This window comes from Phocoena phocoena, chromosome 16 (genome assembly GCF_963924675.1).
Source record: "Phocoena phocoena chromosome 16, mPhoPho1.1, whole genome shotgun sequence".
NCBI classification, from domain to species: domain Eukaryota; kingdom Metazoa; phylum Chordata; class Mammalia; order Artiodactyla; family Phocoenidae; genus Phocoena; species Phocoena phocoena.
In genome coordinates this window covers 9,922,699-9,949,839 of record NC_089234.1, presented here as the reverse complement: position 1 = coordinate 9,949,839, position 27,141 = coordinate 9,922,699, and the positions used below count along the sequence as shown (strand labels likewise).

General features: G+C 45.0%; 1 protein-coding gene across 5 annotated transcripts in view; it reads right to left on the bottom strand.

Moving 5' to 3' along the window:
- Window positions 1-27,141, bottom strand: part of FGFR2 (fibroblast growth factor receptor 2) — a 103,835-nt gene that overhangs the window by 43,313 nt on the left and 33,381 nt on the right. For all 5 annotated transcript variants that reach the window (XM_065894496.1, XM_065894501.1, XM_065894499.1 and 2 more), the window contains 2 exons: window positions 21,147-21,316; window positions 9,623-9,746 (listed from right to left, as the gene is read on the bottom strand). In XM_065894496.1, coding sequence (XP_065750568.1) covers window positions 9,623-9,746; window positions 21,147-21,316 — 294 coding nt within the window. The remainder of the gene's footprint in view (window positions 1-9,622; window positions 9,747-21,146; window positions 21,317-27,141) is intronic.

Below are 27,141 nucleotides of genomic sequence, written 5' to 3'. Positions count from 1 at the left end.
CCCCACCACCCCGTATTGTGCTTGGTTTTCACGCTGATGCGAAACTCAGACATCAGTCTCCCCAGGCTCCCTCCTGAGGAGCTGGGGTAAACACAGCTGAGAGCAGTCACGCTGGGGAGCTCCATCACGGAGCCTCAGCACCCCGCCACTCGCCATAGCGGGTGCAACATCTTTCAGGAATGCAAGATTATCAGCTGGTGTCTGCAGAGCTGGGTTCCCTTCATGGGAAGAGTATGCTAGAAACAATAAAAAAAGAAGAGAAAAAAAAAAAAAGTCCAGGAATTAAACAGACCCTCTTGTTACACAGGCAGAACTCTGATTTAGAGTATCTTTTCTCAAATGATCTGCAAAGAAGCTAAAAACCAAACCACGGAGGAGTCGCAAAGACAGCAGCGATCCGAATGAAGGTGTTTAGGATGAAAATGTTGATATCAAAAAAGATCCAGAAATAGGTCCCAGAAAAATATTCACCCAGGTGCCCAACAAATAGGTGTATGCAAAGCTTGTCAACGGAGCCTCTCTGGTAACTGGAAACTAGAAGATGAACACAGGTTAAATACCCAGCAAAAGGGTGACGATTAAATAAATTATACTCTGTTCACAAGAGACAGCACACAGGCCACTAGGAAGAATGAAGCAAAGAGATACGTACAGACATGGAGAGATGTCCACGGTAATAATGTGGACAGTTTCATCAACTTTCACCATTAAAAAACCTTACTTCTAGAGGAAGTCCAGAAAAATCCATCATGCTAATCTCTCAGATGCCTTACTTTGCTCCTGGGGCGTGTCAAGCAGAAGCAAAAGCTTTTAGCCCATCTGAGCAAACAAGAAATGCCTCCCTTTGGTAACGAACCATAGGAGAAGTGGAACAATCAAACCTCATTTGTCTTCTTAGAGGCAAACTCAGACCCTGAAAATAAAAGTGATTCTAGATAATTCCTTGCTATAAGCATCATCTAAAGAGAAGTTTCAAAGTAGTCACCCAGATCACAAAAGGCTCCAGTATGAATTCTACGTCTCTTCTCACCATCCAAGGCAAATGGGAGGCCTCAGGCCAGCCTGCAACCCTGCCCACTGCCCACCGATCACTCAGTGATGGTTCACACACAAGATGGTTTTGTTTCTTTTGGCCAAAATGTAAAATTTAAAGGACTAAATCCTTCATTTCTCAGTCTCAGTCCAGAGTGTATACGGAACCAAATAAAACGAGGAATTAATTCCTTTTTCAAAAAAAGCACAACTTCCAAAAGATTCCTCCCAAATAATATGCAATGCGTATCTTAAAAAAGGAGCACTTTCACGCTGAGATGGTAAAGAACATGCCTGGGGCACCACCTGACCTGTGATGTGCGCATTTATTTGGGATGGACAGAATTCCTACAGGCCTTGTTTGAGAGAATTCTCTAAGGGGGAGGCTCCAGGAGAAAGAAAGTAAAAGGAGAAGTTCTATCAAGATCCAGGAATCTCCATCCCTATTTATCACCTTCTCACTGCGGCAGTTTGGGGTCTTTTGCACTGTAACCTGAGAACCCCAAGAGGCCAAAGCACGTGTTTCGTTCAACCAATTGTCCCAAACACCCTCTAGGCCAAGCACAGGATGCCCCATATATAGAGGATTAATCATTACAGTACAATCAATAAAGACAATCCCTGTCGAACGCTCTGCTCTATCTTTTCCCTCTAAACCAAGGCACTGATGTCCTCATCTCCTCATCTCTCTCTTCTCAGAAGGAGAAACAGAAAAACCTTCCCAGAGAAACACTAACATCCTCCCCTCAGCCATCTCTTCCCCACTTCCAACCTGACTCTGACCTCACTATGGCGAAACTCTAAATGCTGCCTCTCCAACTCAGACCTGCTCTTGAACTTGGGAACACACACACCCCTGTTACGATAGGTCGTTTCTGCCCTACCTTCTCCTGACTGTGAAAATAAACCAAACACAAGACCTGAATGTAACAGCAGGGTGTTCTAAGGGAGGGGGAATCCACAAAAGCACTCCGGTGGAAGTATTATTTAAACGGGGAAGAATCTGTTGGCATTTCTACACTCATCTTAATGAGAGTCGGCATAATACGTCTCAACTGGGGTCTTTTGTGAAAAAAGGTGACCGGTAATTGAAGCTGTATATATACGTTTAGAGAGGAGCTCGGAAGATCCCTTGCATTAGGATTTGCAATATGTTAAAAACCACATACCCCCAAATATAAGTAACTCAGGCTTATTCTATTATTTCAATTCAGCACATACTGATCAAAATCTTGCTAAGTTCTAGCTCAAATTACTGGGCACTGTAACTGCCATGGATGAATCTACATCTTCACGCCAAGCTTACTTGCCCAGAGACTAGTAGCAACAAGCTTTCTCTCCGCCCTCTGCGCCCACCTGAATTATTTCCAGCTACGACGAAGAGACCCTCTTACAAAATGCTGTAAGTCATTCACTTGTCTGTAACACTTCTACATCCTCTTTGCCCGTACCATAGACTCAACGCCAAAGATCAGACAAGAGCTCAAATATCAGCCCTCACCCCAGTCACCGCAGTCAGGCCCACTGCCAGAATCTAAAACAATCAATCAGGCTTCCTTCCTCAACTATGGAGCAGAGGGCAACTAATGGCTTGCAGAGAACACGGCAAATATGCTGATACGGCAGTTCTCACGTGGTCCCATCCAGGCCAGCGTGTGCCTGCTCCAACCCCAGGAGCTGGCACCCACAGGCATCACCTGCCCTCAATGCCCAGAAGGAGTAACTTTGAGCTGGTATCAGTCCTGCAGGAAAGCGCTTTCTGCTCAGTACATTCGGCACTGATGTAGCCACCCACTGGCCAGCTTTTGCCCCTGGAGTACCTGTTGTGAAATAGGTATGAAAAGCCACTCTGTAGCAACCAAAAAGCTCGTTAAACAGTAGCTACCAAAGGAAGTTTTGAAATCTGCGTCCTGAAGGAAAGGAGAGGACCAACCACTCCTTTAGCCAGGGATGAGCTGAGTGTACATGTCTCGGCTTAGAGCTATGAAAGGAGGTGTGGGACGCCCTAATGACAGGACTAGACATCGCTAGTGGGTCCCATTATTTAAAAGCACCGCCCTCCTACCAAAGCATGCCATCCCCCATTTTACAGATGAGAAAACTGAGGTTCAGAAGTTCCATGACTTCCCAGGCCACAAAGCTAGCAAAGGATGGAAACAGGATTTGAACCACTCACCCACGTAATTCCCACCAGTACCTGCAGAGGTGCTCAGGTGTCCCCCCGAGGGTTGATGCTATAGCAACGGTTAGGACGAGGAGGCAGTATTGGCTGCTGGAGCCACAAAAGCAGCAGGACTTGGCCTCCTACACAACCCCCGCTACAGCCCCACCATTCCACGTCCACTTTAACAAGCCCACTTAGGAAGGCACCGCTGTGACCTGTGCCTGGCATGGCACCTCCATCCATCCGTTCTCAGCTGAGGGGCTTTCTGCCTTCCTCCAGCTAGATTTCACAACGTCAAGCTGGCACGCAGAACCAGTATCAGGATAAACACCAAGTCTTGAACTCAGAGCAAGAAATGGAAAAGAATTCATTGGCATCAAAATCATGAATATGGAAAATCAAATGAGGTCTGGCCAGGAAGCTTCTAGGTCAAGATGCTTCAAGTTGAGAATCCCAAGGGGCTCTGTGGAGCTGAGGCCTAGCGAGTGCCAGGGAAATGCACAAGAGCTCCAAGTTGGAAGGTGAGAGTCAGGTGTCCGATGCGTTCATATCTCCAGATACACGGTATTGTGTAGTTTCATGCCACCCGCACTGCAGCCACCCTCTTCACTCAGAGAAACAGAAGCAGTGTCCGGGAGCCATGATGTGACAGAAACTAGGACAGAGAAGGGTCTTCCGTAAGGAGGCAAGTGGCTGGGAATGGTCCTAATTTTGAGAGCCTCACTAATAAACCAACCAGTTAATTAATGAACTAGACCACCATTTCTTCATTTACTGAAACACTACTTTGTTCCAACCTGACACCTCCCACCAAAAAGAAAGGTCCGCTGCACTGCAGAAGTGTGGTTTCAGGGGCTCTGACTTGCCTCAGTCCCCTCCCTAGGGCTCAGGGGTCACACTGGGTCCTCTGTCTTCCCAGGACGGGACTGCCCCAAGCAATAAACGATTGACACCACCTCTCCCACTGGACGGGCTGCCGAGCGCTCAACGTCAGCCCCTTAGTCAGGCCTATGGGTCAGCGCCCGCAATAACAGCCTTCGCTCCTCCTCGACACACACCTGGGGGGTGGCAGTCAGCGCTGGCACGGACTCCTCCTTGCTTTCGGGCTGAGTTCCATGACGTCTGAAGCCGGGTTACAGCAGATTGGCGTCAAGGGCCAGTGGACAGCGCTGTCCCTGTCTGCCACCGAACAAGACAGGGCTGGCGGAGGGGCCTGGGTGATCCCCTCACAGCCAGAAGGGACTCTTGGCCCCGACCGGCTCCCAACCAGCCACCGAGACACTGTGTGTTGCTTATAGCTCTTGCCCTGGGAGGACAAATTTCTGGAAAGTAGACTGTAGAGGAGTAGGCAAGGCTGGCCTCTGCAAATCCAGAGGCCCCGTATCCACCTCTGCGGCTCTGCTGCCCCCCAGGATACCCGATGCCAGGTGAAAAGCTCACATGTTATCTGATGCTCTCTGGGAATGCAGACCTGGACATCGAAAGGAGGCAGAGTTCACAATTCCAAGCCAAGGAAAGGGTCTATATGAGTCAGAAGGAGCAACTGGTCTTCTGAATACTTCCATCTCTCTCTCTCTCACATTTTGGGGTTTTTTTGGAAACAGAGAGCTGCACGTGGGGTTCACCTTTGAGTCTGGCTGAGGCAGCTGCTGACTCCACAGCAATCCTGAAACAGAGACAGCAGTGTGGTACGTGCAGCGCGAACCTAGGATTCGAGAGGAGCCAGCTCTGGAGTTCCTTCGAGCCCTTGGCAAAAGTCACTTACCCGCCCGGAACCTGGAGGTCCCCAGTTGTAAAATGGGGTGAGAGGTGGAGGTAACGAGACCAACTCGATGAACCTGAAGCTCTCAAACTCTACAGCCCTCTTCTGCGAGCTCAAGCAACTATCTCAGTCCTGGGAAAGCCCTGACAACAGCAATAACCAAAGATGGAAACCTCAGCAGGACAAGTGACTGTCAGCCACTGGCCGGTTCTGGCGGTCCCAACACGGCATCCAGGTTGTTCAGTAAACTTCTGGTTGAGTCAATAAAGGCCATTTAAGACGTCTTCTAACCCTCAAAGGAGTTTCCAAGTTTAGAAAGGAGGAAAGTAGCATTTGTTGCTAGCCACCTAGGTACCAGTTGGGTGTTTTCACCTGTTTACCCAACCGATTTCTCATAACCACCATAGTGGGTTGAACTGTGGCCCCAGAAAAGAAAAGTCCATGTCCTAACCCCCTGGCACCTGTGAACGTGACCCTATTTGGAAATAAGGTCTTTGTGATTGAGTTTAAGGATCTCGAGATGAGGTCATCCTGGATTGAAGATGGCCTCCAAATCCAAGGACAGGTGTCCTTACAAGAGAAAGGCAGAGGGAGATTTGAGACAACACGGAGAGGAAGAACACGGGAAGACAGAGCTGGAGGTGGAGTGATATGTCCACAAGCCAAGAACTGCTGACAGCCACCAGAAGCTGGGACAGAGGCATGAACGGATTCGCCCTCGGAATCTCCAAAAGGATCCAACCCTACAGAGAGCCTGACTTCAGACTTCTGGCTTCCAGAACTGACAAGAGAATAATTTCCTATTGTTTTAAGCCATCCAGCCTGTGATGATGTGTTACAGCAGCCCCTAGGAAACTGATACAGCCATCACAGAAACGAGGTAAGCATCACCGCTGAGAGAGGCTCAGAGGAGCTAGTCACTTGTCCCAGTTCTCTTGGTCCCCAGTGTGTGGGCCGACAGAGCCGCTATGCTCACAACACCAGGCTGCCTTTATCTAACATTAGTGAGTCTCACCACCTTCCTTTTCAGACATGAGGAGAGTGAAAAAAAAGATGTCATGAAGAACCTAGGGGTAAGACAGGAATTAGGACACAGACCTACCAGAGAATGGACTTGAGGATGTGGGGAGGGGGAAGGGTAAGCTGGGACAAAGCGAGAGAGTGGCATGGACGTATATAAACACTACCAAACGTAAAATAGATATAGCTAGTGGGAAGCAGCCGCGTAGCACAGGGAGATCAGCTCGGTGCTTTGTGACCACCTAGAGGGGTGGGATAGGGAGGGTGGGAGGGAGGGAGACGCAAGAGGGAAGAGATATGGGAACATATGTGTATGTATAACTGATTCACTTTGTTATAAAGCAGAAACTAACACACCACTGTAAAGCAATTATACCCCAATAAAGATGTTAAAAAAAAAAAAAAAAGTTAAAGGACTTCTGCCAGGCTGCTGCTTCTTGGTGGCAGGGCCCCAGGCAGAATTCTGCGCTTCAGCCTCACTCACTGATGAGCTACGGGTGAACACTTGCCACCTCCCAGAGCTCGCTATTTTAAGGAGAGCCCGTTTTATTATCACCACAATTACTGAGATGTGGAGCTTCACACTAATTTTCCCTTGCAAGTAAATGGCTGAAAAGTAATGGTGTCAATTTTAATGAGGATCAAACAAGGCTCCTAAAAGGCTCCCATAAACCAAAGCGTTTCCCTCACACACAACAATGGCTCGCTATTTAATTCCAGAACACAAGAATGTCACTTAAATCACACAGCTTTTACATTAAAGTGCTTATGGGAATGCCTTTCCAAGGAAGAATTTCAATAAAAAGGTCTCACCCAGTTCGATGCATCGTCATATCCAAACTACAAGCCTATGTATCATAGCAACAAAAATAAAACCTCGGAGAATGGGAACTAGGTCAGGACTTCACTTTCTCTGGGAAAGAGTCTCTGATATTCTGTCAAACAGAGATGGAGCTGAGAGGCTGCTACCACGCAGCCATGTATTAAACTTGGACCTACAGGCCACCAGAAACTCACAGTTCAAGCCTGAACCCCTTTTGTTTCCACTTGCCGAGATGTTCAGGATGACGGTCTGCCAGCCCTGTAAGTCTGCCCGAGACTCTTCAGCTGACTCAATTCTTATTTTATTACCACTTCTCAAAGCAATTACTAGGGTTTTGAGCAAAGATGAGAGTATTTCACACCTCCATCTTTCCTGAAAATGTCTTATACTCCACTGACTTTTGGCTTCTATTTATAAAGAAGGTTCAAGGCTTGGAAAATTATTGGGGTTGAGCTTTAATGGATATTCCCAACCAGCATTGTGTCATTATTGGCCCACGTTTAGCTGGGCGATCTCCCAAATTTGTGACATAATCAGGCCTTTCTCTGCATTACTCCATACACTACGCTCCCTCCACATTACACCACTGAGTCATACGCTCTTTTCAACAAGACTGATCGCCAGGGGATTAACATTAGACGGCGCGATTCCATTATTCAGCAGCCCAATTCAAATCCAACCCTAAACTCTAAGAGAGATTTCAGGGCTTCACAGAGATGAGCTGCCAGAAAGCTGAAAGGGGAGGTGGGGTGAGGGGCTTTTGAACGTTTTACATAACAACTCAACCTAAAACCTGCTAGAAGCAAGAGCCCACGGCTGAAGTGGCCGAGATATGACTCCTGACTCCTGGAATGGCCCCAACCAATCTTAATGAATGATTTGTAGATCTCTGCAAAGCCAGGAGCCCCAAAGACTGCTGTTAACACAATTATTTTATTCCCACAATAAATGACTTTTGTCCAAAATTAACTATTTAGAACTTTTAGCCCCCAAACTTTCTTTCCTTTAATAGGAACACTTTCATGTCAAACTCAGGATATGCGAGGCCCAAAGTGAAATCCAAGTGGTGTGCTCCTCTTTTTTTTTTTTTTTTTTTAATTAATTTATTTTTTGGGGCCGCGCCACGCGGCACGTGGGGTCGTGGTTCCCCGATCAGGGATTGAACCTGCGCCCCCTGCATTGGAAGCGTGGAGTCTTAACTGCTGGACCGCCAGGAAAGCCCAAGTCGTGTGCTCTTTGATCGATAGACTTATGACACATCAATGCCAAAATAAATGTTAACCATTTTCTTCTCATGTGTGAGTGTTACTTCTCTTTGTGTTTGTTTGGTAAAATGTCAGTACATAGTGATTCCCACTAAGAAACATTCCACAAATATCTCTGTGAGAAAAGAAGGCTCTTAAAACTCAGGCTTTTATGAATATCTGTAGAATCTACATTACACAAAATCCTTTCAAATTTCACATTAAGGCTTCTGAATAACAAAATGTTGTTGTTTTCACTGAACACTTTACAAATGGAGATAAAGACTGAATCATGCTTTCTAAGGCAGAGTTTCTTATGGATTTAATTTAACCTGATAGAAAATTAAAATGGTTTTCTATTTAATTTTCAGTTAACCTAAAACTTCAATTAACCACATCTATGTAATTTGGTTAATCAAGCTGTTGCAAAGTTTCTTTAATGGCTCTTTGGGCAATCCAAATATCTATGGGGTCTCTCTCCTCAAAGAGTTTATATTCTATTGAAGGAGAAGAAATGCCCACATGTGAAATAATACTAAGGGCACATGCACAGGAAATGATGGTGGAAGGCCTTTGTTTATGGATGCACAGGGGGTGGGCATGAGTTTGTGGGGTTACAGAGGGTCACACTAATGCAAAATGAGTCAAGGTGAGACTGAGACTTTAGCAGGAGTCAGAAACCTGCATGTGGGGATGTGCAAACCGATTAGGTAACCCACAGCAAGGACTCAAGGACAGGTGGCCACACTGAGAGTCAGGGTAGATGGCAAAGACAAAAGGTGGCTTCTACAAAGAAAAGATCTCAGCCCACCATCCCGAAACGAGACACCTCCTAGGTGTCAGTTTATCAATCCTCCAACAAGACAGAGAAACAGCCTTTCTTCATCAGTTACAACAAAACCCATCATAATAGACCAGACCTAGGAAGAAATTTGAGTTTCCAGGACAACAAGCTATGTTGTCTTAAGATATTTCCTTAAAATAGCTTATTTAAGCACTTTGATTAAAAAAAGTATTCATAAGCCCATTAAAACAGTTCCCTTTTCACAGAAGAAATAGCTTCTAGGAATAGACGTTGAACTTGTAGTGTCTAATGACTTTCTTCTGATGGGACTGAAGGGTCCCTTGACGTTAACCTTCGTCCAACCAGCTATAAGCTCAGTCATTATAATACCTTTTCCTTTACTCTTCAGCCAGCATTATATAGTTGCCCTTCTTTCAGCAACAACGTTCTCCCACAGCCTAACTGTACCTTTCCCTGCAGACACTAACATTTTGCAGAGAAATCTCAGCTTCCAGAACATCAGCACATCTCACACCACATCCACATTACACAAGATGACGCTTGGGAGCCAAGGGGATCACGCAAAACACACAAAACTCAGCTAATCAGGAAACAGAACACTGTCAAATGACAGAAGAATCCTTCCCAAATGATAGCGTGTATTTAGAAAGAATGAAAACAAACCAAGTCTCCTGAAAGCATGGGGAGAAACAAGACTCACTTTCACAATTTCAAATGGGTAAAGCTGCAGCAGGCTGGCACGTGGCTGCCACTCGGGGAGAAGCAAACTCACCAACAACATCGAGGTGGTACGTGTGATTGATGGACCCGTAATCGTTCTCCACCACACAGGTATAATTTCCTTTGTCGGATGGGACCACGCTTTCCATGATAAGGCTCCAATGCTGGGTTCGTACCTGCAAAGATGAGAGGAAAGGTGGTTATTGAACAATCTTAGTACAGAACACCAGGCGCTTTGCTTTCTTGATTTAAAAAGAAGTTGAGGGAGACAAGGAAGGTAGAGGAGAATCACCTGAATTCTAAATTTTCCTCATAATAAATACTCAGACTGGTGACAAAGGAAAACAACAATTATCATCATGGTGAACATCTGGCAAGCTGACATCTTCATGTTAAGATACAAAAGAGTGTTTGCAGTAGGTCTGTCACTGTCATGGGTTTGAGGGGTCCTCCAGGAGCTGCCAAGTGGCCGGGGAACCTAACACTAACCCACAGCATCAGTGCCCCAGGGCAGGTGATCCTCAGACTGCTCATCCACTGGGAGCCCGCAAACCCTACGGCACCAAGGAACCACGCAGAGCAAACGCCAGTGAACACGTACTGTCAACCAGGCACTTTCCTGAGCGCTCCTTTCCACCGCAGCTAATTTAACCTTAACTCTCCCAAGGAGCCCACAACGTAGGTGCTGTTATTGTTCCTGGAAGCTTCTGGTTTGAAGTCCTCTTAGATCCTTCCCCACAGCGCTTAGATGCTGCCAGGACATCTCAAGAAGTTTCAGCTGGAAACACAGGTCTGCCCCTCCCATCTCTGGCTGAATAGATGCTACATGTTCCTGAGATACACTCGGAATTTCAAATATGGGAGCAATGAATCCTCAGGAAACTTAAGCTGTGTATCCATCTGTTTACAAACTCCTTGAGACTTTTCAAAGACAAGCAGCACATGAGATAATAAGTTATCGTGATTCTTACCCTAGTTCTGTCAACATGCAAACGGACTAGATTCTAAGGTGTCCACCTTGCTTTCAAAGTATTTCAATAGACTCAGGCTTTCAAGCAAACATGATTTTTCCTTATCAAGGTCAAAATGCAGATTTCATCTTTCAGGTTCATGGCTTTAATATTTCTCTCCAAATCCGTATCATTCTTTAAAGGCATTTTGGACAAGGCATTCTGGAGAAATGGAAAGAAAAAATAAAAAGCCAGGGCCTCCTCATCTTATTTCAGGAATTCCAACTGACCTTCTGAATGATCCCCTGAGCACTGCAAGTGTTGTCTGCCTTAATCACATAAAAAACCGATAATGCCAGCAGAGCCTGCGCAAGCACACGAGAGATTCAAGGAACTAAATTAGAGAATAAAGAAAGTCGTCTCGTGAACGCTCCATTATAAAAAGGGGAGGGCAGAGCAGCTGTCCACTTTGAAAAGCAGAGCCAACAGAGGTAAGAGGTTAGAAGAACACGCGATAGTACAACTCTTTTCATGTCAGCCGTTCAGTTCAGCACAAGCCATCACAGCAGAGTGCGGTTACTGACGCTGAGTCCAAAAACAAGATTGCTGGTCGTCACTAACAGTCTCGGGAAGCATCATGGGGGTGAAGGCTGGATTCTTCTTAACAGACTACAAGCCCTGAATTAAGACTGCGTTCCGAGCAGTCACTTTGCTTCAGCTGCTGCCTGAAAACAACTCCCCCTGTAAACCATGGAGGTTGTTTCAGTCTAAGGTCCTAGAGCTGGTGATGGGGTGTTCGTCTCACTGTCCCAGGTGAAATGTCTGGCAGTCAATGAACCTGAAGTCATCAGACCTACGATGGAGAGAGTCTATTCTCTACATTGGAGAAGACTCACTTCTGCTCTTGGCTGGGCCACAGACTTTTAGGAGAACCAAAACAAGGGGCTGTGTCTCCTCTTGGGATAAGCACCTTCTTTGCAGAATGTATAAAAGGGATGCTCAGGAAGAAGAGAAGATGTGGATGCTAAAATCTCCAGTTTAAGAATTCCCTATGGAAATCCTGGCCCCCCTGGGGGCTACCCTGGAGCTGTAGGCTCAGAGCTTGGAAAAGGCAGGTGCTAGCTCCTTGATTTAACTCGAGGCAGATAAGCCCACAATGAGACCCTCCCTCTCCAGAAGCGCTCGGCAGTATCAGGAACGGGGCTCTCTCGGCCTCTGAGGAACCAGTCACGTGGAGGGTAACTCGGGCCGATGTCACCAAGCCACGTAATCCAGCATTTAGCCCTGCTGTAAATATTCAGTTCTTTGAGCCCCTGCTCAAATGTCATGCCCATAAGCCCTTAATCATGGCTAGTGCCTGTCTCTGGACCCCATCCAAACTGTCAATGTCTTTCTTGTGCCTGGATCCAGATTTGGCACAGGGTGGATTCCAAATGGAGCTGAACCTGAACTGTGCAGGCAGGGCACGGTCTGCCTCTGCCCCGAGACATTAAATCTTGGCATACACAGCCCCGCATGCCACTGCCTTTTTTTAACCCTAGGGCATATGGTCAGCTCCAGTCTTTCGTCGGGGCTATGGCATTCCACGTGAGATCTACAAGGGCATGTGCTCCCTGGATATTTACTTCCTAGAGATGCATGACAATAACGTTAATAAGTTAACATTTATAAAATGCTTTCACAATGAGAAACACATTTACCCAACAGGGCGCTCCTGCCCTTCCAGAGACCTTGGTACTCAATCAATATTGCCCCGTACAGTGCGGTTAATATTTATTTTCTTACACCGTGGCTCCAGTATTTGATTCCTTGACATACCACCAATCCCCAATTTTATGAGCTGTGGCATTTTCCAATGGATGCCCTTGGAAGCCTCCAACAGGGAGACTATTTGACACTTTTGTAGGGGACATCCTACCGTTAATTATTGGTTGCTTAATGACAAGCTAAGAGACTACAAACAGTAACTCTACAAAGATGGGGAACAGAGGCACAAAGATTTCTGTGCTTTTTTAAACACACCATTTCCATACCAAGATTCCGGGTACACCTAAAGAAACTACAAAAATGTAAGATGTCATCTTCAACACGTTTTTCTCAATTCCTCAGCTTTTTAATGCTCCATTGTTTCTGCCACTTAGGTCAAATGAACATAAACCATCTTTGGTTGCACAGAAGAGGGAATGTAAATATTCAATAAACATATGAAAAGATGCTTTAACCTCATTAAGGAGCAGGGAAATGCAAATTAAAACAATGGTGAGGGCTTCCCTGGTGGCGCAGTGGCTGAGAGTCCGCCTGCCGATGCAGGGGAGGCGGGTTCATGGCCCGGTCCGGGAAGATCCCACATGCCACGAAGCGGCTGGGCCCGTGAGCCATGGCCGCTAAGCCTGCGCGTCCAGAGCCTGTGCTCCGCAACGGGAGAGGCCACAACACTGAGAGGCCCGCGTACCGCAAAAAAAAAAAAAAAAACAATGATGAGACACTGTTATTCACCAGTTGATTAACAAAAATTAGAAAGATCAATGTCATTGAGTACTCGGTGAGGGTGGAGGGAAATAGAAACTCAAATTGATAACATAAGTTGAGGAAAACCTTTCTGTAAAATAATTTGCTAGTACCCATTAAAATTAGCAACACACATATTTTTTTTGGACCCAGCTAATTCCACTTCTAGAAATCTTGCCTACACAGAGAAGAGCAGGATTACTTCAAGGCACGTAATAAAATTGTTGCTTCAAGCACAGTTTGTAACAGAAGAAAACTGGAATCCATGAACAGGAGACTCATTCATAATGAACAGTTTATTCCAAAAGAATAGCATACAGTCATTAAAAAGAACGAGGTATTCTTATGTTCAGTCCCGGTAAAATATCACTGATAGTTACTGATGAATGAAAACAAGTAGCCTGAGTGCAAATATGTATATTCGTGATTCCATTTTGTAAAAAATATACACACACAACACACACATGACACACACACACAACCTTCTAGGCGCATATAGGCCTGAATCTGTAAGCATGACTTGTATACAAGGTAAAATCAGAAAGAAAATGTACTCAATTGTTAGTGATATACTTTATATAATTAAGTAGTAGGATTAAAAATGTTTACTCTTTTCTCATTTTCACTTTCCAAATTTAAACATAAATCTCACACACACACACTCAAAAAGTGAAATAAACCCTAGGGTAGTAGTTGTTTTGTGGCAGAACCACCGCATGTGTAACTCTCCGGCGGACAGACCACAAAAGCCAGGGAGAAGAGAAATCCTGCAGTAACCGACCATGCACAATCCCTTCTTTTCATTCCTCCCTGTGGCTACATCTTTGTGGAATTCATCAGTATTTTTCATCTGCCAAGGAACAAAATGAGAAAGCATGGGGTTTCAAAACTATGTTCACTACAATCTTCTAAAAATAACATTTCAATACTGAGACCAAGCAGACTGAAGCTAATGGCCTCAACTCTCTTCTTACTCGTAATCCAAAAACTGGATCCACAGACATTCTACACCCTGTCATTGCAAAGACAAAAGGTGGCCCAGACAGGTTTTCTCGGAATTCCTCAGTTACCTAAAGCCTCCACGTTGCACCTAAAACCCCTAGCCTTCGGCTGACAACTGGGAATGTCGATTGAGTTGGTAGGACACCAAAACACCTAGGTGAAAGGTCAAAGACCCAGCTGTCACCTGGATGTTTGCTTTCCACATTGCAAAAAACTCTTAACATTTCCAAACACCCAGGTGTTCGATAACAAGCAGAATAAACACCCAGAAGCTGGATGGAAAGTTTTGCTCTGTGCCAAATCGAGGAATGATGTGTCCACATGACGGTAAATACCCCCAAGACTTCCCTCCACCAGTATCAGTGCTCAAATTATGGAGAAGGACAGCACTCCCTTTTAACCCTGGCCTTCATAAGGTGTCCCACGAACTACAATTCAACATAGACCAGGTGTCACGAGGATGCATAAAATCTTACTAGCCCATGCCAAATCCCCATTTTCAGCTGGTTCCTGGCGGACTCCAAGCCATCCCTCTGGGATGTGTATATACAAACTGAGCTTACATGTGCCAAGGGCTGTGGTACATGCTGCTTCCTATCACCATGCAGACCTGGAGACAAACACCTGTTTAATGCTTAAACGCCAAGAGGTTTGCTTTTCGGGAGGGGTCCAGAGAACAGGGCTGGGTGAGCTCTGATCTTTGAGGACCAATGGCAGAAACTCTTCCCTCTACTCAGTAAACAACGGATCTCTCCAGAGAAGGTGGGAAGTGAATTATAAAATGCAAGGCTGATCTCTTCGATGCCTGTTCCCTGACGGTGCCCAGAAAGGTGCTCTGGGGACAGACTGCCAAAAGGGCATCCACTGCCTTTTGAACTTAACTCTTTAAAAACGTCATGGCCTTCTTTAAAAAGCTAAACACAGAATCACCATATGATCGAGCAATTCCATTCCTAGGTATACACCCGAAGGAACTCCAAGTAAGGACTCAAACAGATACTGGTACACCAATGTTCACAGCTGCGTCATCCACAGTAGCCACAAGGTGGAAACAACCCAAGCGCCCATCAACAGATGAATGGATAAACGAAGTGTGATATATCCATATAATGGAATATCATTCAGCCACTCTTTTAAAAGACGGAAGTTCTGATACATGCTACAACATGGATGAACCTTGAACATATTACGTGAAATAGCCAGATACAAAAGGACACATTTCCTGTGATTCCACTTACAGGAGATACCCGGACAGGCAAATTCACAGACAGAAAGTAGATTCGAAGTTACCAGGGCCGGGCGAAAGGAGGAATAGGGAATTAATGTTTAATGGATACAGAGTTTCTATTTTGGATGATGAAAAAGTTTTAGAAATAAATGACAAATTTTATGTTATACTTTTACCACACACCAAAACAAACCATCTCATACAGGTCACGGAAGCTAGAAGAACAGCGTCATACCCCTCCCCCCAACTTTACTCTCAACAGTATACCCTGCATCAACTGACAGTTATATGCTCCTGGGAAGCCATTACTACCTACGTGTCTTTCATTTATCATAACAGTGTTTTGGGGTTTTTTTTAACAAAACATGGAACCATATTTTAATATGGGCATGAACTTTGGAGCAAAAATTGCCTGGGTCCAAATAACAGCTCCACCACCTAGGAGCCCCATGTGCAAAAGGGACAAAAGAACAGTGCCCACCTCTTTGGGCTGTGCAGGGGACAGGGTGCCATGTACACAGGAGGCACCTGGAACAGTCAGGACACAGGTGAGCAGACAACACATGGCAGCAGATACCAACATACACCTGCCCCTCGTCACAGTCTGCCTGATCTGACATTAAAGCAGAAGTGTCTTGGTTGAAAAAAAGCTCAACAAATATAAATATATTAAAACGCACATTAGTAGTGATTTTTCCAAATAAACATACTTTGGGGTTAAGCGTTACACTTAATAACCTAGAAAATGTAAATCTAACCTAACCATCAAAACAACCAGTTCAGTTGTGATAAGAAAATAATTTTTGTAGTTGTCTTTTCTTGGACCTGAAATGTACTTGGAAACTAACAGTCCATACTCTACAATGCTTCCTCTCCTCTGCCAGGCCGCTCCGTGGGAATTCTAACCTCTTGGATGCCGTGGGCTCTTGTGCCAATTCTATGGCCATGTTGAGGGAGAGCTTTATCCCATGATCTCTCTTGGGTCTTATGCAGTTAGTACGTGGCTTGAAAGACGGTTTTTGGGCTTCCCTGGTGGCGCGGTGGTTGAGAGTCCGCCTGCCGATGCAGGGGATGAGGGTTCGCGCCCCGGTGTGGGAGGATCCCACATGCCGTGGAGCGGCTGGGCCCGTGAGCCATGGCTGCTGGGCCTGCGCGTCCGGAGCCTGTGCTCCGCAACGGGAGAGGCCACAGCAGTGAGAGGCCCGCGTACCGCAAAAAAAAAAAAAAAAAAAAAAGAAAGACGGTTTTTAAGAATGTTCTTCTCCTCTATGCCTAAATCATTACCTAGGAATGAGCTAGCAATTGAGCTGGTCTATTAATTATCTCAGTCATCTTCTTGCTTTTCTACATTTAATTGTAATCACTGCTCAGAGCCCTACTAAATATCTAGCCTTAAAGGCAACCTCCTTATAAAAAACAAACTCTGTGCTGTTGTTTAAGATGAAAAATGGCTGATGCTGCATTACGGTCAGGCTACTAAATCACGGGTTTTAGTGCTGGAAAGGATCAGACGTTAGAGATTTCCTATCCCATCTTCTCATCCTAAGGATAGGTGATGTGAAGCCCAGAGAGCTCCGCCAACTTTTTAACTGATGTTAAAAAGCCCAGGCATCAGCACAATTAGGGAGATATGGTTTTGCTTCAAGTCATGCTCTGTCATTATATAACATCTAACCAGCTTCTGCCCACATACTAAGAAAAACAGTAATTTGACTCTTAATAACCTAAGAATGGCTCAGCATGAGTTCTTTGATAAGTAAGACTGAAACACAGAATACCAAAGAGCTCTATGGGCCATTTTAATTAAAATGAGCTTTCTGTCCTGTTTCATAATTCTCTTTGATTTTGTTTTCGTTTTTTGTGTTCCTTCTCCCTTCAATGGCCACATATGCATAATACAGTAGACCAGGGCCAAAGTGCCCAGCCCATAAACAGGTAGAAAGAGCTAGACAGACAGCTGGGCCATCAGAGCACAGCCATGGTTTATGGAATGAGATTTATGAAGGAGAAAAAAAAAAAAAATCACAGACATGCACACAAAAAAATCACAATTTTGTTTGTGGGAAATTTCAGGTCTTGCTTTCTGGAAAAATACATCTTGGAAAACTTGACACTTTGCTTCCTCATTAAATAAAAGAGCAAAAGGACGGGAGTGAGAGGAGGGGTCATTTGGACATCAGTCGGGCCCTCCACGTGAACAATTAGGTCTCGGCTTTGGGGGGAAGTGCCGAGGAATGGAAACTACAAACTGTACAATACGGATCCCTCAAGTCAAATGTTCAGAGACACAGTTCTTTACAAGTGTCATGTAGGTAACAAAGAAAACATCAGAGGGGAAACCCCCCCATCACGACCATGCTCCCCACTCTGCCCTGGAGCTCGGCCCAGCAGGGGTGGCCCTCAGGTGGGAGTCCACCTCTGTGACCTTTAGTGACGTCATGGCCTAGGAACCCGGGGACCTGGGGTGGGTCTAACACGTCATTAGCAAGACTTAGGCTTTAGGTAACTATATTCTCCCAGGAGGTAAGAGATCTCTGTCTTTTCCTTTCAAGTCCCAGAAGCCCACTGGACTCAATGGAATTTCTAAGGGTGTCCCGTATTCCCAAAACGAATGACCAATGCCACAACTGTTGTGAATCCAGGTCGACTACCCTTGCAATGATGCGGCAAGCCCCCAGGCCAGTCAGGCCCACCGTCCCAGCCTCCTTCTCCAGAGAGAAAGGCCAGCTGGGCAAGAGATGCACCCTCATCACTGCCGGCCGGCGCTCCCCACCCCCGCTCCAAAGGTGTAATACTCTCCTTTTTGTTTGCCCTTTTCATTGAAAAGCAAAACAGAGTTTAGATTTTTCTCCCCACACACTCAAATTCCATTCCTCTTTCACTCCAGAAATGACTCCAACATCAAACAACAAAAATACTTTGGTCGTCTGTGCCTCCTCGGGATGAGGCTAAAGGTTCCTAGTTTCGCTTTTAGAACATTAGCTGCTCTTCATTTAGTGGAGTGTTGTCATCAATAATCAAAACCGAACTGCACCTGTTAAAAAGCAAGCAGCGCTTCCTCATTCGGCACCCTTAGTCTTCCAGCGTATTTGTAATCACTAATTCAGATTTGCAAAAAGCTCCTTACCCATAATAATGATGTTGGTCCTATTTATTTTGAGACCAGGAGTTTCTGGGCGCTCACTGACCCTTTGCACTCATTTCCCAGACTTTCTTGAGGAAGGAAATGAGTTAACCACCAAGATTTTGACCACCCTTCTTATACTCAAGTTGTATTTAAATAAATCATTGGAACTGCATCAGTTATGATTTCAGAGAACGTTTGGTGGTTAGAACAATCCCAGGGGCCTTGATTTTAGTGGTTTAACTCTTCCTTTACAACCAGCATCACCTAATGAAATCTCTGTCTATTCATTCTTTAAAAAAATAAAATAAAATAAAAAAGCCAACCTCCCATCTCATTGTACCAGTCTAAGGACTGAACAAAGAGACAAATCGTCCTCCTGCTACTGCTTCCCCCAATGAGCAGGAGTCGTAGAAGACAACCCAAGTATTTCTACTCCACGGCTTCAAAGGCATCCACCTTCCAGCAGATGTGTTTCACATCTGTTTCACACATAAACTGCCCACACGTGCGCTTAGAAATTTACTCTTAGGCTTTCCCAATTATCCTCTGGGTTTTGGCTTCTAGAAAGTAATTTTTCAATGTTAAAACAAAAGTCAAAAGTTCCTACAGACGAAAATACTAACCCTTTCAAGATGAGTAACTGTGTATAGTGTTTCAGGAAAGGGCTCCGGGGCACTTTGTGTGGAGGGAAGTCCCATTTGAGCGCAGCAGGGATGGGACAGGGACTCACGTGCCATCTAAAGTGATGTTGCTGTGTTAACACAGGTAAGGGGGGGTACATCAAGGAAAGTCCTCCTGGGTATCACACTGCTGCCACCAAGAACTCCTCTCCCACATGGTTCTTAAGGACCTGGGGCCTGAGCTGATGCATTTTCTGCTTCATCCACTGTGCAGGTTCCTCCGATGCTCCAGCGATCCCCGTGTTTCCTGACACTCGTGCCCTCAATAATCACCTCCCTTGGTGACTTACTTAATGGTAGAAAACAGCAAAAGTGGTGGGATGGCACTTCTGTGATTAGGTTACAAAGGCTGTGACATCTATCTTCCTCATACTCTCCTCTGTCTTGTCTGTTCCCCCTCAGGAAGCCAGCTGCCATGCTGTCAGCTGCCCTATGGAGAGGCCCATGTGGCCAAAGGGTGGCCTCCAGCCAACGGCCAGTGAGGAACTGAGGCCCCCAGTCCAACAGCCTGCAAGGAAGTGAATCCTGACAACAACCACATGAGTGAGTCTGGAAGCAGATTCTTCCCCACTGACCCTTCAGATGAGACCCCAGCCTTAACTGAAACCGTGATTACCGTCCTGTGAGAGGCCCTGAGACAGAAGGCCACCTAAGCCACACCTGGATTCCTGACCCATGGAAACTGTGAGAGAATAAATGCTGTCATTAAAGCTACCAGGTCTTGGGGTAATTTGTTACAAGGCAATGGGTAACTGATACACCCATTCATGTTCCAAATGCACCAAAGAATTTCACAGTAAGGTTCCTTAAGTCATCCTTATATACTAAATTCGTAAAGTTCTCCCCTTCCACACTAAATGATCTGGAGATTCCATATCACTCTTCTGAGACAACCTTCCTTCAAACTCAGCCTAGAATCCTTTCCTGATCTCCTTTACCTTAGTCTCCCAAGGAGCCAACATCACCTCTCTGCACATCCACAGCACAACTTACTCTTCTAACTTCACCCGTATCAGTGTCTTGATGGCCAGCTCTTCTGTCTGCCTTCCTGCTCGACGAGGAGCCCCGATAAGCTTGGGCCGTGCTTTGCCCAGAGCCTAGGACGGTGCCTGCTACGAGGGCACTCGATCAACATTTGCTCAATGGATGAACAAACGCCTGAAGAGGCATCTTCAGGGAAATGGTTGTCAATTTCAACCTCCCCAGTGAGTGATGAGACTATATTTCACCACATTCTGTAATGGGCTCTTCAGAATCCTTGAGGATGGACGTCAGGGAGATTGCCTCTGTCATCTTGGAAGTGTTCTTTTTTTTTTTTTAGTCTTATTTATTTATTTATTTGGCTGCGTTGGGTCTTCACTGCTGCGCACGGACTTTCTCTAGTTGCGGCGAGCAGGGGCTACTCTTCGTTGTGGTGCACATGCTTCTCATCACAGTGGCTTCTCTCATTGCGGAGCACGGGCTCTAGGCACACAGGCTTCAGTAGTTGTGGCACGCAGGCTCGGTAGTTGTGGCTCGTGGGCTCTAGAGCACAGGCTCAGTAGCTGTGGCGCACGGGCTTAGGTGCTCCACGGCATGTGGGATCTTCCCGGACCAGGGTTCGAACCAGCGTCCCCTGCATTGGCAGGCGGATTCTTAACCACTGCGCCACCAGGGAAGTCCCGGGAAGCGTTCTCTCTTAATAAGTAGTATTTCATACCCCAGTCTCTCATCCAAGTCCATCCACTGTTCATACAATCCTGCTCAGATAGGGCAACTGTACTTACAACACTTCTCAAATTCTGCTTCAGTTTTAGTTTTACAGACCATAAAACATATAGAAAACAGACTCTCAACTTTCGACCCTTCTATTACTAAACTCTCTTCATATAAAGAACAACACAAATGGGGATTGTACTTTAAAATTACATTCAAGTCCAGGGTAATTTTTTAAAAATATCAAACATGGAAACGATTAATTATGATAATTATTGATTTTTTTTAAAAGAATATTCCTTCTAGTTCCTGCTAACTTTTGACTACTTAAAAAAATAAAGAAATAAAAATTTAAGAAATAGAATATTTTGAAAGCTTCATTCTACCTTATAGCCTCCAATGCGATGTTCCTGCTTAAATTCCTTCCCGTTTTTCAGCCACCTCATCGTTGGTGTTGGATTCCCCCCAGCTGGACAGCGGAACTTGACAGTGTTGGCTGCTGGGACGGCGTGCAGCCGTTTTTCCATCTTTTCTGTGTTGGTCCAATACGGTGCCCCTGTTTTGGAAAATGACATTATAATGTACGTAGATGGCTAGCTTCACCTCCATCATTAAATCCTAACAGGTAAGATCATTTTCTTCTGTAGGTGAATGATCCGATGCTTTCAAAATCTTTGGGTAATATTTACATTAGGGAAACATTTTCTGAAGTCTGATCCAGCTGGCCTCCCAGAAGGTCCCTGGAGGTGGGCTGCTTGATAGTTTATAGTTTATGTCTATTAACAGGGAGCCTTCTCTCCCTGTTCTTAGTGCCAGAATATAAATTCATGAATCATGTTTTAAAATGCTACTTTAGACACACAGTGACAACACATACCATAACAACAGCTGAGTACCCCTCAAATATATCATTTTAGATCACCACACCTATGAAAGGATCACATATACACATAAACAAGTTGTGCCCAAAAGCCACATCCATTTTATCCATTGGCGCTTCAAAGGGTAATCAATAGTATAACTTATCTCAGTAGGGTAGAATAGTTCAGGGAGGATTCATTAATTTCCCAGCACTTTATATGACAAGTCAACAAGCCATGTTACTAAATATGTTTTAATTTTTAAAATTAAAAAAAAAAAAAGGTTTCTTTCCTCTCGAATGGTGGTTGTGAATGCCATAATTCTACCAGCATGTCGAAGCAGGTAACTTAATAGGAAGATGCCAATTAAACATTAAAGTGGTGCCCTCTAAGTAGCCCTCAGAGACAGGGACACTAGTGATTTTTTAAACTCAAAGAAGGAGACACCTTTTTCAATTACCACAGGAAGGACATTTTTTTCTAAATTAAAGTCACAGCATCAATCGGGAATACTGCCACAAATTCTTCAAGCCTGCTAATAATGGCTCATGACCACTACTGACTGGGTGCTTCTTATTTGCAGACAAAGCCCTCAAAGCTCTCACGTGTTTACTGTATTAATCCTGACACAATTCAATGATAATCCCTGTTTAGGGATGGGGAAACTGAGTCACAGAGAAGTAATCTGCCCACAGCCACAAAACTAGGAAGAAGCGCGACCAGGATGTGAGCCGAGGCAGTTTGATTGCAGAGCCCACTGTTTGTCTCCCTACCTACTCTCCAAAGCATTGGAATCCATACCTTTAACCTCTCTGAATGTGCAGGACTGGCGTCCGGGACAGACAGCCTCAGCCGAAGGCACACTGCCTCCGTTATTACTGCCCAGGATTTCCAATGAAATCTTATAGAGCAATTTAACTTTTCACATGCGTGATTCTGTCTTAGCAAACAGGTAACCCAAATCCCTGTATCCTCCCCAAAGCATCCATCAGCAGGGCCTTTAACATCCTAGAACATTCTAGAACACTAAAACTCTTGAAGACTGATCCATAAGTGCTTATTTCTAACAAGGGTTAGACTGGGCAACAGCACACACCCTCCACAAACCAGAAGCAAAAGCGGGCGTAAGAAGGGGCTTTGTCTATGATGCAGATTTAGAAGCTTCCTCCTCTGTTCTGTGGATGACACAGCTCGTTCCTGGCGAGGTAACAATGCCCTTCACTTAACAGCCAGGCTGTCATGGTGGAATCAGGAAGTGGAAAAACTGCATCCAAAACACCTACCCTTCTTTGACTCGCCCTTGCTCTTGAAGCCTGCTATAAAAGGTGAAACAGGGGTTTCTTAACGGGGACATGTTGTATCTTCTTTATCCTTCTGCTTATCTAAGTGTCAAGGTGGTGGGGTATCGACATGATGCCAAGGCAGAGCAGAGGGAGGCAAAACTTGCCAGTCATGTGCACCAGAGAGAGAAAGGCCAGTGGGAGGGCGGGAGGGGAGCTGGGGGAGAAAATAGAGCTGCCCTTCTTTCCCCTGAATCCAGTTGCATCTGTAATGAGTAGGCAACTTGGTAGCCACTTGACTTGGGGTGTCAAATGCCCATAAACACACCTATTCTTTTGAGGGTTCCCCAGGGAGTGCTCGGTTCCTATTTATCATAAGTCTCCCAGGGCCTGGCATATACTGAAACAATTTCAATCATCTTTCATTTTAAAAGCTCCTGCTTAGAAAATTCCATCCACTGCCACTAAAAAAGAAAGCATTGAGAGCACAAAATAAATAATAAGCTTTGTCGCTACACAAAGACTTTTACAAATCTGACCTAAATGAAAAGCATACCTCATGCTGTCAGGTGTCTGCATTCATGTTATCTGTTTAAAAGTAAACACAATAGCCTATTCATACGAATTAGCTAAATATTAATGTAGTAGCTCTTTCAGCTACCATCAATTACAGCTGCCCTGATCCCGTGGAATGTCTTTACATTTTTATATAAAAAGAAATCAACAGACGTGTGCTTACGTACCAAGAGGCATGATTTCCACGTTCCCTATGTTGAAAAATAGGTCTCAGCTTTAGCAACTGGGAACGCGCTGCTTCTCCGTCACTGGGCCAAGCTGCTGGTGAGCCTGCAACCCACACGGGGATCCCCAGGCCACGTGGGCCTGTACAGCCTTGGCCTGTGGCAAGAGCACACTGGCAACCAGCACCTTTTTCTTGGAGCCTGAGGAATTATTTAGGGACAAGGGTGAAAGAATTTTGTTGGAATTTCTGGCAGATAGCCACTTCCCTGGGGTGAAATTTCAATCATCAAAACTGCACCTATAAAATCTGCTTGTGCAAAACAGATACACAGCCATGCTTCTCATCTAAAGTCTATGGGCTAATTCAAAAAGAGTCACGTACCACAATGTTCACTGCAGCTCTATTTACAATAGCCAGGACATGGAAGCAACCTAAGTGTCCATCGACAGATGAATGGATAAAGAAGATGTGGCACATATATACAATGGAATATTACTCAGCCATAAAAAGAAATGAAACTGAGTTATTTGTGGTGAGGTGGATGGATCTAGAGTCTGTCATACAGAGTGAAGTAAGTCAGAAAGAGAAAAACAAATACCGTATGCTAACACATATATACAGAATCTAAAAAAGGTTCTAATGAACCTGGGTCAGGACAGGAATAAAGACGCAGACATAGAGAACAGACTTGAGGACCCAATGAAGGGGGAACGTTAGGCTGGGATGAAGTGAGAGAGTAACATTGACATATATACACTACCAAATGTAAAACAGATAGCTAGTGGGAAGCAGCTGCACTGCACGGCAAGATCAGCTCGGTGCTCTGTGACCACCTAGAGGGGTGGGAGGGAGACGCAGGAGGGAGGGGATATGGGGATATATGTATACGTATAGCTGATTCACTTTGTTATAAAGCAGAAACTAACACACCATTGTAAAGCAATTATACTCCAATAAAGATGTTAAAAAAAAAAGAAGAAACCAGAAAAAACATTTTTTTAAATAAAGTCTGTGGGCACCATGTGTCTCATCTAAAGGCTCAGAGATCGCAGGTGGGTGAGGCGCCATGAAATCTCATCAACGAAGTGGAAGCCAATCACCTACATGACTGTCACTGGAAACCCGAATTCACAACATTCGCTTTCTCTGGATAACGGTAAAGCTTGACTCAACAAAAAGGGCCATCAGGTCAAGTTCTCGAGGTTCCCTGAGTGGCAGTGATGAGTCACCACCAACTCCGTGTCCAGCACCACTCCGGGTGCTGACGTCACACAGGCACCATGTGCTTTCACGATGGGCCTTCCTTTAAGAAGTCAAGCACACGAATTTTTTTAAGAACATATGCTGGAGGGGAGGAGTTATTTTATTATTTTACAACGGCTCTTTCTGAAATAAACTAGTTTTATGGAAAACTTGAAGAATCTGGAAGGTCCAGAAAAATAATTACAATGTAGGAACGGCCCTGCTGTGTTTCCATCATCAATGTCCTATGTCCTCTGCGAACTCTTCCTGTCTTCAGTATTTCCGGCTATGTTTGCAGTCTGGACACATGGAAATGCCAGGGTCCCCACCCCAAGAACTACGATGCAGCTGGAGAGAAACAGGGACCAGGCTCCTAAAAAGCTCCTCTACCTAATGAGGCCTCTCTATCCCAAGGCTGTGAACAGCACTAACAACTTTCATTTGGAGGAGGAACTCACTTAACAAATTAATGATCTACAAAAGCAGAGAAGACTCTAGCACACAGTAGATGCTCAATACGGATGGCCAAGGCCACATCATGTTGCTTGAAAGAGGTGTACGGCATCCACTTTGTACACCTTCCCTGACATAATCTTAGGGATATGTTTAGTAGAGACGGAATTGTGGTATAAACCCCTGATGGCATAAAACATGAATTATACTTAAGTCAGGAGGAAATAAGTTGACCTAGATGATAGGTATGGCCCCTTCTGCTCTGACACTTTCTTCTGCTGTAGTATGTAGCAAAAGAAAGACATTCTCTTAGTCATTAAATACTAATAACGACCAAGTTAAGGGAACAGTAAGACCTAGCCAAAATAAATAAATAAATACAAGCCCATCATCAAGGTTTAGCGTATTGACTCATTATCATTTTCTACACCGAAACAGATACGTATGTATGTTAGTAATAATACCAAGTAAGTAGAATTTTAATTTAATACAACAGAAGTCTCTTAACTTGTGGCTGGTTAAGCAGATTTATAACCCCACAGAAACTTCCCTCAAGGTTCCCTCAACACAGCCTTTCTTAACCCCCCTTCAACCCACAATAAAGATTCATCATTCCTTCTCTGGTCCACCATCTTCTTGGTTATTTATGTCTGCTTCCATGCCCAGGGTGTTTCCAGACTGAAATATATTCCTCTCGATGTCGGCTGACCCATAAGGGCAGATCACCTGGAGTGCGCAGTTCGAGCCACCTTCGGACTATGAAGCAGGCACTCAAGTGTTTATTGAGCAGATGGATGGATGGATGGATGGACAGACCAGATGGACGACTGTTAAAAGCCTGAGCTATAAAATGAGGGAGCTGAACTGAATGTTCTGATTCAGAACCCCTCGCGGTTCTAACATTCTTTCCAGGTATCTATCTATAGTCTACACAGATATTGATTCTGTCAACAAATGATAGGACCAGAGGATTTATTTTGACCCTGCAACCTAAACCTAAGGAGAAAACATGGGCTGCTGAGCCAGCTCCCACAAAAACTCTTACGTATCCCCACCCTGACATCGAAGGTTTATGGTCTTCTCTCTCTCTCTCTCTCTCTCTCTCTCTCTCTCTCTCTCTCACCAAATAGAGAGAATACAGCCTGGTGGTTTAAAGGAAAAACATGGACTCAAATTACCACTGTACCAAAAGGGACCTCAGTGACCATCTGGCCCAACGGCTGGTGTGATCAATGTCATCCAGAAAGGTTAAGTGATTTGATCAAGGTCACATGGCCAGAGGCTGGGCTGAGGCTAGACCCAAGTCTCCAGCTCCCTGAGCAGTGCTCTTTCAACCACTCCATGCTGCCCTTTGAACTCTCCCATGGTAATTAAGTCAAAAGTTCAAGATTTATGTGAGCTGTGGCCGCTGATGACTGCCAACTGTATTTTTATTGATGTAAAAAAAGAAAAACAACAGCCTGTTTCAGCTCTTAGATTAAGTCTCACAAACTCTCTAAAGCCTCACTAAGGCCTCTGTCTTAAGTCTATAATTAGTGCCTTTAAAAATATCACTAATCAGGACATTTCAATGCTTTGACCCCTGATGAGGGAAGGAGGCACGTCTCTGAGAGCTCTACCCCATCCTTGCAGTAGACTGCAGTTCATCTGTCTTCAGTTTTGCACAGAGAAACAGAAAACAAATCTAACAAAATATGGAGATGTCAGTGAAGGTGTGACTGTGGGGCTCAGGGGGGCTTTATTTGAGAAATCTCATTAAAACAACAGCTTGCTGACCAACAAGGCATTCAATGAGAAATACATT